The sequence below is a fragment of the Sapajus apella genome, unplaced genomic scaffold (genome assembly GCF_009761245.1).
Source record: "Sapajus apella isolate SASKATOON/1434 unplaced genomic scaffold, GSC_monkey_1.0 scaffold198, whole genome shotgun sequence".
In the NCBI taxonomy this organism is placed as follows: domain Eukaryota; kingdom Metazoa; phylum Chordata; class Mammalia; order Primates; family Cebidae; genus Sapajus; species Sapajus apella.
Genome location: NW_022437138.1, coordinates 912,983 through 924,254, shown reverse-complemented (window position 1 = coordinate 924,254; position 11,272 = coordinate 912,983). Strand labels below are relative to the sequence as shown.

At 61.0% G+C, this 11,272-nt stretch overlaps 1 protein-coding gene across 1 annotated transcript in view; it reads left to right on the top strand.

Moving 5' to 3' along the window:
- Nucleotides 1-9,894, top strand: part of RTN4R (reticulon 4 receptor) — a 25,858-nt gene extending 15,964 nt beyond the window's left edge. Inside the window, exon 2 of the mRNA XM_032269738.1 lies at nt 8,201-9,894. Within this exon, the coding sequence (XP_032125629.1) occupies nt 8,201-9,600 (1,400 nt within the window). The 3' untranslated portion in view covers nt 9,601-9,894. The remainder of the gene's footprint in view (nt 1-8,200) is intronic.
- The last annotated feature ends 1,378 nt before the right edge of the window (nt 9,895-11,272 follow it).

The following is an 11,272-nucleotide window of genomic DNA, read 5'->3' as shown; positions in this document are numbered from 1 at the left end:
TGATGAGGATGCTGATGGTGATGGCGATGATGATAGTGATGGTGGTGATGGTGATGGTGATGAAGATGGTGATGACAGTGATGGTGGTGGTGATGGTTATGATAGTGATGATGGTGATGGTATGGTGATAGTGATGAGGATGGTGATGATAGTGATGGTGATGATGGTGATGAGGATGATGGTGATGTTGATGAGGATGGTGACGATCATGATAGTCATGGTGATACTGATGGTGACGGCGATAAGGATGGTGACAATCCTGATAGCCATGGTGATACTGATGGTGACGGTGACGAGGATGGTGATAATGGTGATGAGATGATGGTAATAAGGATGGTGATGATCGTGATGGTGATGGTGATGAGGCTGGTGACAATCATGATAGTCATGGTGATACTGATGGTGACGGTGACAAGGATGGTGATAATGGTGATGAGATGATGGTAATAAGGATGGTGATGATCGTGATGGTGGTGATGGTGATGAGGATGGTGACAATCATGATAGTCATGGTGATACTGATGATGACAGTGACGAGGATGGTGATAATGGTGATGAGGTGATGGTAATAAGGATGGTGATGATCGTGATGGTGGTGATGGTGATGAGGATGGTGACTATGGTGATAACGATGGTGACAGTGATAATGGTGATGAGATGATGATAATAAGGATGGTGATGATAGTGATGCCATGTTGGTGGTGAGGATGGTGATGATGAGCATGTTTACAATGATAATAACAAGGACAGAAATGCCTCTGCAGCCTAGTTTTCCTTCACAACCTTGGCCATGGGTCTGCAGGAGCAGCCAGGTCTCAGGCCGTGGAGGGTGCTCCAGGGCATCCTGTTTGCAAACAGGGACTACACTCCCTTTCCTCTTGTTTCCTGGACCAAGTGTTCTCATCTTTAATATTTCTTTGTTCTTAACTGTGAAGATCCTTTTAGCAAAGGCTGGAATCCCGATGTCCTGGGAAGCACATCGACACGTCCAGTTCACCTCCTTCAAGGCCCTGACCAGCCCAGGGAGGCAGCTTGATGTTAATGCGTCATAAGCTACCTTGGTGTGACCTGGCCAGAGTCCCTGGTACAGGGTACAGGAAGGGGCCTCAGCACAACCTCTGCAGGGTTTCAGGGTGGATAGACTGGCATGGAGGGGTGCTGGGCCCAGAGACCCCCTACCTCAGTTAAACCACCGCCCTCCTCAAAACTGCCTGCACTAGATTTGTCTCCTCTGAAGTGCCACCCAAGTCCTTTCCTCCCAAGCCGGACTGTGTCATCCAGCACGTCCTCTGCTGTCCCCTGCTCCTTACAGCCATTTTGTTCTGTGTGTACGTGTGCACATGTGTGTGTAATCCCAGCTACTCAGGAGGCTGAGATGTGAGCCACCCCTCCTGACTTCTTTGTGTTAAGTCGTCCTCTTTTATGCATGTCTGACTGTGAGCCTCTTGACAGCCTCTTTTGCAACGTGTTGGTTTTTCTTTTGACCTGCAGAGTATTTCAGTATTTCTGAGTCTCCTTCTTGCCTAGAACCCCTCACCCCAGGCCTCCATGAGATGCTGACCTTGCAGAACTCAGCCTGCACTGAGGTTGCTGGGCTCTATTCACCTGGCTATGTGACTTCAGCAGGACTGTGGTCTTCCCTGACCCTTGGTTTCCTTTTCATTAGGCAGGGGTTTGAGTGAGCTCTGCTGGGGCCGTTGTGAGGGTGAAGGTGGCAGCACCCACACCCGGCTTGCTGACAAACCAGGTCGGCAAACTGTTTCTGTGAATGGTGTGATACTAAATAATTCCAGCTTTGTGGGCCACACAATGTGTCATAACAACTCAGCTCTGCTGTTCTGATGGGAAAGCAGCCATGGACAATGCGTGAACACATAGGTGTGGCTGGCTGCCAAGAACACATCCTTTACAGAAGCAGCAGCCAGCCCTTGGGCCAGTTTGCCAGGTGCCACTAGAATGGAGGCCTGAGGCCTGAGGCTCTGACAGGGGTCCCACTCTGACCCCCGACTCAGAGCTCTGGCCTCGGCTGGGGCAATTCCGATGGGAACGTCCCAGGCTGAGGAGGATCCTCTGCTGCCTCTTGGACCCCTCATCCCCTGAGGAGTGCTGGATCCCACTGGCCCTGCATAGCTGAACTTCTCCGTGGTCTTAGCAGGCGCTGTTCATGTCATAGGCCGGCCGCTGTCCCCAGCTCAGTTTCTAACGTGAAGGGCTGGGCAGTCCCAGGGATGGCTCCAATGGGAGCCTGTCCAGCTGCTCTCCTGCTGACTGAGACTGATCTGGGGCTGCTGAGAACCAGCCAGCACGAGCCTCAGGACCCACACGTGTCTTTCAACAGCAGAATAAATTCTGCTCGGGCAGAGACCGCTCACCCGCCTGGTTGATCATGTTTTACAAGTGCTGAGGGCACAAGAACGCATGGGGATGTGCCCACCCGTCTTCCTCCACTGCAGTGGTGGGCAGACCCACCAGCCGGGCCTTGGCTCCTGGGAGGGACTCACATCCCAGCGACCCTCAACTGCTCAGTGGACTCTGCCAGAGCCCTGACCAGCCCTGGGGGCTCTTATTGTGTGTTTCTGGCTTGCACGCCTACCGTGTGCACCCCAGGGTCCATTGCATGCACGGAGTCTGTGCTCCTGCCTCGTGCACCCTGAGCATGTGCTCTCATTCTTCCTCCTGCCCTGTCAAGGCTGACACCCTGGGCTCACAGGCAGTGGTCAGCCTTGTGCATGCAGCAGATCGGGGGGTCCCGGGGCGGGTGTGGGAGGGCCGGGGCTTAGGTCTGGAAGCTAGCTCATGGGAATGGGCGTGGCCCTGCAGAGTGAGGCACTAGGTACTGGGCAGGGTCAGGCAGGCAGATGGGCGTGGGGGGCAGGTGTGTGGCAATGCTGGGCCCAGGCCTGGCTCAGGGTGAATCCCCAGGGTGGGGGCATGCCAGCCACCGGCCACTTCCTCATTAGCATCCTCTGGGGACTCAGCTGGCTCTGGCTGCTGGATTGAATTAGCTTCGGGACCAAGATGAGCCCTTGGTGGAGAGAGGATTCTCCAGATAATTAGGTAGTGGGGGTTTGTTGGCTCCTGATGGAGTGTGGAAGAGCAGGGCAGGCTCTCACCTCCTGTGGGGCAAGGGGGAGCTGGCTGAGCAAGGGTAGCTGAGCCTTTACTGCCCAGCAAGGCCTTTTAGCACCCCTGGGGCCATGAGGCTAGGAAGCCTGCTAGCCCTGGGGCTGTGGCTTCTCCTGCTTTACTTATTATTATTTGTCTGATAATATCTTTAATTACAAGATTTTGTGTGCTTTTAGGCATGTTTCTTGTAAGTAGCGTATGATTGCATTTGACCTTTGGTTTGTGTTTGCTATTGATTATACCCACACCAGTTCTCATGTTCCTCAACTTGACACTCCTTCTAAGAGAATTGGCTGGACTGAAGGGCCCAGCCCTGGCCTAGCCTGCCGGCCCTGGACCCACCCACATCCCATTGTCTCGGTGAGCTCAGCATCACGGGGCAGCGACAAGCCCTGCTCTCCAGGGCAAGGCATGGAGCCGAGGGGGGCTGAGGGAGCACCAGGCACACTCGGGAGGCCAGTTCCAAAGGCTCTGCTGACACTGGGCCTCAGTTTCCCCCACAGCATGTAGCTAAGTCCGACGCCCTCTCACCAGGCAGGTGTCCTTGCCGGTTATTGACCTGGCCTGCCCACCCTGCCACTGCAGCCAAGATCAATAAGGAGCAGGGGCCGGGGCCAGGGCAGCAGGGGCTGGTGCCCACAGCCCCAGGAGATGTGGGGCCCCTCAAGGGCAGACTGCCCCCACCAGGAGTTGCTGCCAGCCTCCTGTCCTCGCACCCGGAGCCCCGGAAGGGCACAGGAAGCGCCATGGGAATGGAGCTGCCCCTGCACGTGTCTGGGGGCCTGAGGATGGACGGTGGGTGGGTGTGCATGTGAGAAGCAAGCGATGATGGGGGACAGATGGATGGGGGGCGGGGGGAGTGAGTCAGTAGTGGAGGGGCCAGGAGTGGGGAGCAGGCGTGGGAGGGGTGCCCTGACCCTCTGTGGTGTGGGGATGACACAGGCCCGCCACCCCCGCCCAGAGCTATTTCTGGCCTCGGTGCGCTGAGCTGTGGCCTCTTGTTCTGCCTCATAACTGTGGTCTGTGACGTGACTGCCTCACGGGGACATGGATGCTGTCCGAGAGGATCCTGAGCTGACTGATGTCCCGGCTGTGCTACAGCTGGCCCCACCCCCGGCCCCAGCCTTGGGAAGCAGCAGCTCAGAGCCTCTCTGGAGATTCCCCTCCCAGCCACCCATGGCACAGGAGGGCACTACCCGCTCTCTGCCTGTGGCTGCAGCCCAGCCCCTCTATGCCCTCTGCCATTACTGGCCAGGCCACCAGCCTCTGTGCTTGGGCAGGACACGCCTCGTGGCCCCTCTGGGCAGCACTGTGACTCCCTCCCCCGGCTGCTCCTCCTGGGTAGTCTGGGGTGGGATCAGGCAGGGCTTAACCACTCACTGTCTCAGTTTCTTAACCTCTAAATGTATTGCTGACTCACATCTTTTTATAGCAGATAATGGGACCCTCCGGTGATCCCAGCCCAGGGGTGGCATTGGGGCCCGAGGGCACCAAGCCGTGCATGGATGAAAGCTGGCACTCGGGGCTTCCACAGCTGCCTGCCCTGTGCTGCCTCCTGGCCTCACTGGGCAGAGGCAGAAGCATCCCTGTGGGACCTCAGCCCAGGCTTGGTGGGGCATGGAGGTGGGCGGGGCCCCAGGAACAGTGGGGGCCAGGGATGACATGAAGAAGTCCATCCCTGTTCCGCTCAGCTCCCTGGGCTGCTGGGGTGAGCTGCTGACCTCAGCAGCCGCCTGCCTGGAGCCTCCCACTACCACTTTCCCATCCCCCTTCTCCACCCCTCCCCTCTGCTCCTGCCCTCCTGGCCCTCCTCCCTCTGGCTCCTCCCACCTCCTCCCCTCTCTCCCTCCCTCCCGTCTCACCCGCTCCTGCAGTGAACGTCAACAGCCCTCTCTGTGCTCACTGAAGCTGGTGGTGCAGGTGCCCACCTGGGCCGCTTGCCACTCCCGTTGGAGGGATGTGTCCTGGACTGTTTGCTGCCCGGCCTCCTGGGCCTTCAGCCTGGTGGTCCTGGGTCCTGCCCTGCCCAGTCTGGCTGCTGCAGGGAGAGGCTCGGTCGGTATCCAGTCACTGTCCCCCCTGGGAAAGATCAGAGACTTCCAGGCAGGACAGCCAGCCCTCCCCACACTGTGGCTCCTGAGCCAGGCCTGGGCTGAAACAGGACCTCCCAGCCATGACCCAGCCCTGACAGCAGCAGGGCCATCCTCTGGGGGGGTCCCGGAGGAGACCCTGGAGGAAAGAAGAGATGCAAATTGGCCTGGGATGGTGGGAGGGGCACAGAGGTACCAGTCTGTGTACAGCTTGGGGGCCTTGCAGATTCAGTTGGCCGCGGGGCCAGCCTGGGGGGACAGTGGACACGCACACTCCATGCAGTTTCTCTGGGAGAGCTGGGGCCGTGGCAGGGCTGGTCGCTCACCCCATGTGCAGGGAGCACGAAGGACAGAGCACATACTGGATGCTCTGTGAGAACGGGGGCCAGGGTGAGAGTGCAAAGAGACACAGGCTGTCTCCAGAAGGACAGTAGAGTATCCTGTTGGAGTTGGCCAGGCAGGGAGGGGAGAAAGGTGGGCAGGATGGCCAGAGAGGCCTGGTGGCCTTGAGGCTGCAGAGCCCACGGGAACAGGTCAGGGGCCATGGGCCAGGGAGGTTTTTTGGGGTAGGGAGGGGCTGGTGAGTCACCAGTCGGGCCCCTGGGGTGGGGTCAGAGGACGCCCTCCCACCACCTGCCTGGGTCGCCCTCATCCCAGGGCCCCGGCTGTGAAGACAAACCCATGCCACAAAGTTGGGTTTGATTATCTCATAAAACGATGCCCCCTCCTGCTCACTCAGCAGAGGGGTTGCCATGGAGACCAGTGGGCAGGCCCCAAGGGGGGCCGGACTGGAGCCAATTACCGTGGCTGCAGTGAGAAGAGAGCCCACCTCACCCGACTCTCAGAAGTTGGTTTACGAAAAGCAGTTGTCTCGGCAGGAACCGAGCCGTGTCTTTGCGCCTGATATCCACTTCCTGGCAGAACTGAACGCCACGTGGCCACTCCCCCACATCCTCCCTTGTTCCCCCTCCCCGCCCCCGAGCCCGCGCCACCATGTGGCTCAGTCCTGGCACCTCACTGGGGTGTTTAGAGTGGACACAGCTGCTTCGGGAAGTAGGAGATTCCCGAGCACAGGGCTCTGTTCCGGGGGAGTGAGCTAGGCCCTGACCACAGCTGAACTCACAGCCCGCAGCTTCGGGCCTGGAGCCACAGGACGGTGGTGATGTGGCGGGCGTGGTCACCATGCATGGCTAGTCTTTGGTGGGTGCAGTGAGTCGCGCATGGTATGGTCGGTGACAAGACTCAGGTGGTGACTCCCACAATCAGTGATGTGGTGTGGTCAGTAATGTGGCAGAGTCCCCCCTCCAACAAGCACCTGGGGCCTCCACCCACCTGGCCCCAGGACAGGAAGTGCCATTTACATAGCACAGTTTCCCTCTGGTGACAGCAGGTGAGACACCAGTGGGGAGCTGGCATGGTCAGGCCCCACCTTCCCAAGAAGAGTGTATAGAAGGAGAGCGGAGGGGTGTCCGCTGTTTAAACAGCACCAGGGCCAAGTGCTTTCCTCACCCAGCCCACCCAGGGCGGGCCTCCAGACCCCATCCCTGGGCTGCCATTCTCTCCTTGGTAGCCAATAAATGGCCTTGGGGCAGGCGTGGCACGGGAGGCCCCCAGGCTGTGGGGAGGGGGTCTCAGGATCTTCCAACCTAAGTCTGGGAGGACGCACGTGACCGGGGCCCACTGCATGTGCTGGGCTTGCTGGGCTCTGTATTTGGGGTTTCTGCCCAAGTTGAGAGGACCCAGTGGGGCAGGGGTCCCAGGGTGGGTTGGAAGGCCCCGGGGTCACAGTTCTGGGTCAGGGAAGCTGGCTGTAGTCTGCTCCTTCCTCCTGCCTGGCTCCAACCCCAGCACTTAGCCTCGTGTCTGCAGAATCCTGCTCAGGCAGCTGCTGAGGAAGGCGTTAGCTGTCAACGCAGGTGTTAGCTGATAACTCAAGTGTTAGCTGATAAGCCATAACCCTCCCAGGGGGATTCACATTTTAATAGACTCACTCCTGAAGGCGGAAAGAATCTTCAGCATTAGAAAGGGGTGGGGGCTCAATGGCGGAAGGAGAGGCAGGAAAGCTTACTCGGGGTGACTGGCTCCGCTGGTGAGACCAGCTCTGGATGCGGCACCCCAGCAGGGACTACTGCCCATGTAGGGCCTTGGTGAAGCCCCAGGTGTGTCTGACCCCACAGTGGAGGAGGGGGTGCAGGCCCCGGGGACTGGGGGGGAACCTACTGGGAGGCTGTCCCTGCTGATGGTATCTGGGTGGGAGGGGTGCAGGCAGCTGGCACTGCAGGGGTTGGCTGGGGAGGAGTGAACTCCTCCCAGGGAGGAGATGGAGCCGAGAATGAGGCCAGGGGGCGGAGGCTGCAGGAGGGGTTCCTGCCAAGTTAGGAAGTGGTTGAAAGGAGGAAGTACGGAGGAGGGAGCAGCCTGCCTGGGTGGCTGGGGGATGTGACTCCTTCTCCCGAGCCCTGGACACACTTGCCCTCTACCCCGGCCCTTGGCATCCAGGCACTCTCTGGAATCGCAGAGGTGCCCAGAGGGACCCCAGCCCCGTTGCAGTGTTTCCTAGGCCTTGTGGGTGGAACCTCCACTGTGCCCCCCGGGGCTCCTACAGTGTGGGCTCTGTATCCCTGAAGTCCTGAGGAGGTGCCTGCAGTGTCAAGTGCCCATTTCAGGAGGCCTTCAAGTGAGTGCCCCTGGTGCCCCAGCGGGCTGCTCCCGAGTATGTGAGCACTGGATGTGTGGTGTGAGGAGTCTGCAGATGTGGCTTCCAGGGGGAGTGTGTGGCTCCGAGCCGTGTTCTAGCCCAGCGTTGGCCATGTGGCCTGTGAAGCGGGGATCCTAACATCCCAGTTCCCAGGGGTGGCGGCCACATCTCCGTCCCAGCCCCAGGACCTCCTGAGACCCAATCCCCAGGGCCACCTGGCTCTGGAACCTCCAGCTCCTCCAGTACCCCTGCCCTGCCTGCTAACTACCCTGTCCTCTGCCCGTAGGGAGCCGGCTGCTGGCATGGGTGCTGTGGCTGCAGGCCTGGCGGGTGGCAGCCCCGTGCCCAGGTGCTTGCGTGTGCTACAATGAGCCCAAGGTGACGACAAGCTGCCCCCAGCAAGGCCTGCAGGCTGTGCCCGCGGGCATCCCGGCCGCCAGCCAGCGCATCTTCCTACATGGCAACCGCATCTCACATGTGCCGGCCGCCAGCTTCCGCGCCTGCCGCAACCTCACCATCCTGTGGCTGCACTCGAACGTGCTGGCCCGAATCGACGCGGCAGCCTTCGCCGGCCTAGCCCTGCTGGAGCAGCTGGACCTCAGCGACAACGCGCAGCTCCGGTCTGTGGACCCTGCCACGTTCCACGGCCTGGGCCGCCTGCACACGCTGCACCTGGACCGCTGCGGCCTGCAGGAGCTGGGCCTCGGCCTGTTCCGTGGGCTGGCTGCCCTGCAGTACCTCTACCTGCAGGACAACGCGCTGCAGGCACTGCCTGACGACACCTTCCGCGATCTGGGCAACCTCACGCACCTCTTCTTGCACGGCAACCGCATCTCCAGTGTGCCCGAGCGCGCCTTCCGTGGCCTGCACAGCCTCGACCGCCTCCTGCTGCACCAGAACCGTGTGGCCCATGTGCACCCGCACGCCTTCCGTGACCTCGGCCGTCTCATGACTCTCTATCTGTTTGCCAACAATCTATCAGCACTGCCCACCGAGGCCCTGGCGCCCCTGCGTGCGCTGCAGTACCTGAGGCTCAACGACAACCCCTGGGTGTGTGACTGCAGGGCACGCCCACTCTGGGGCTGGCTGCAGAAGTTCCGTGGCTCCTCCTCGGAAGTGCCCTGCACCCTCCCCCAACGCCTGGCCGGCCGCGACCTCAAGCGCCTAGCTGCCAGTGACCTGGAGGGCTGTGCTGTGGCTGCCAGGCCCTACCACCCCATCTGGACCGGCCGGGCCACCAGCGAGGAGCCACTAGGGCTCCCCAAGTGCTGCCAGCCAGACGCCGCCGACAAGGCCTCGGTGCTGGAGCCTGGGAGACCAGCCTCGGCAGGCAATGCGCTGAAGGGGCGCGTGCCGCCTGGTGACAGCCCGCCGGGCAACGGCTCCGGCCCACGGCACATCAACGACTCCCCCTTTGGGACTCTGCCTGGCTCTGCTGAGCCCCCGCTCACCGCAGTGCGGCCCGAGGGCTCCCAGCCACCCGGGTTTCCCACCTCAGGCCCTCGCCGGAGGCCAGGCTGTTCCCGCAAGAACCGCACCCGCAGCCACTGCCGTCTGGGCCAGGCGGGCAGCGGGGGCAGCGGGACTGGTGACTTGGAGGGCTCGGGCACCCTGCCCAGCCTCGCCTGCAGCCTCGTCCCCCTGGGCCTGGCGCTGGTGCTGTGGACAGTGCTGGGGCCCTGCTGACCCCCAGTGGACATGACAGCGTGCTCAGCAGCCAGGTGTGTGTACATACGGGGTCTCTCTCCACGCCGCCAGCCAGCCGGGCAGCCGACCCGTGGGGAGGCCAGGCCAGGCCCTCCCTGACGGATGCCTCCCGCCCGCCACCCCCATCTCCACCCCATCATGTTTACAGGGTTCGGTGGCAGCGTTTGTTCCAGAACGCCGCCTCCCACCCAGATCGCGGTATATAGAGATATGCATTTTATTTTACTTGTGTAAAAATATCGGACGACGTGGAATAAAGAGCTCTTTTCTTAAGCTGTGGCTTCTCAGGCTAGGGTGCTGTGGGCGGTGAGAAGCAGGGGTGGGCACTGGACGGGCAGCCTCTCCCCCATCACAAGGCCCCAGAGGAAGAGGAGTTGCCCGGCACCACGGGCGGGGCAGCCTGGGCCAAGGGCAGCTCCAATGCCAGGTGCCCCTGCCCCCCACAGCCGCACAGATGGAGTGTGCTTGGTGGCTGACATCATTGAGTCTGGCTAACAGAGCACACGCGGGTCCATGGGTCTGGACATAGCAGCCTCTGTGGGGACACATTTGCTCTGAGGCCCTCCACCCGTCAGCCCACCCGGGCAGCCCCCAGGAGGAGGCGGATGAGGGACGCTCCTCCTACCGCTGGTGGGTGGCAGAAGACGAAGGTCCTGAGGAGAGTTGGAAGGCTCAGGCCCCACTGGAGGCTCCACGCACCCTCACACCACAGCTGGTGGTCATACTAGACCCCACATGCGTGTGCCCGGAGCACCTCCACTTACACCATGCCCACACCCCAAACACAGGCCCTGGTGGGTCTTCATGTCCCTGCACGCATGTATGCATACACACATTGCAAACACAGCATGGCAGGGAAAGTACATGCACACACACGCGCACACAGCAGGGCAGGGAACACGCATGCACACACATGCACACAGCAGGGAACACGTGCACACACATGCACACACAGCAGGGCAGGGAACACACGTGCACATACATGCATGCACCATGGGCTCTCGAGCAGCCCGCATCCAGGCAGAAATATGTACAGGCAGAAATATGCACAGGCACGCTTTCCCACGGCCTGGGCCGAAGAGGACTCAGAAACAAAAGGCAAGGTCCACGTGGCCAGGAAGCCTTCCCAGGAAGGGCCCCCTCCCCACCAGGGCAGTGGCTGGGGATGGGGAGACGGAGAAAAACAGGGACGTGGGGGAGGGTGTGGGGGAGCGTTGCTGGTGGAGCCAGATGGTCGTGGGGGCGGCCGGGGCTCCAGAAGCCTGGGGGGAGGAGAAGGAGGGAGAAGTGGGGAGGACGCGCAGCAGCCAAGGCCCCAGCTCCTCCGCCCGCTCCTCTGCGCCTGTGCTGCAGCCCAAGCGGGAGCCCAGACCCTCCCGTCGCGCAAGGGCAGTCAGGATTCTGTGGGCCTGTCTGGTCTGTACCCTCAGGGTCCTCCCACATGCCCTGTCTTTTCTTCCAGGAGACCCTGTGCCTCTGCCTACAGGCGCTGAGGCCCCCCATGTGGCTGCCCACACCTCCACCTGCAGTTTGCCCCTCTGCTTACCTGAGCTCCAGGGCTGGCAGCCTTACCAGGAGCTGAGAGTAGCTCAGGCAGGGCAGCCCTGCCGGGGCAGGGTGCTGTTTGCACGGGACTCCCTCTGCAGCCCCT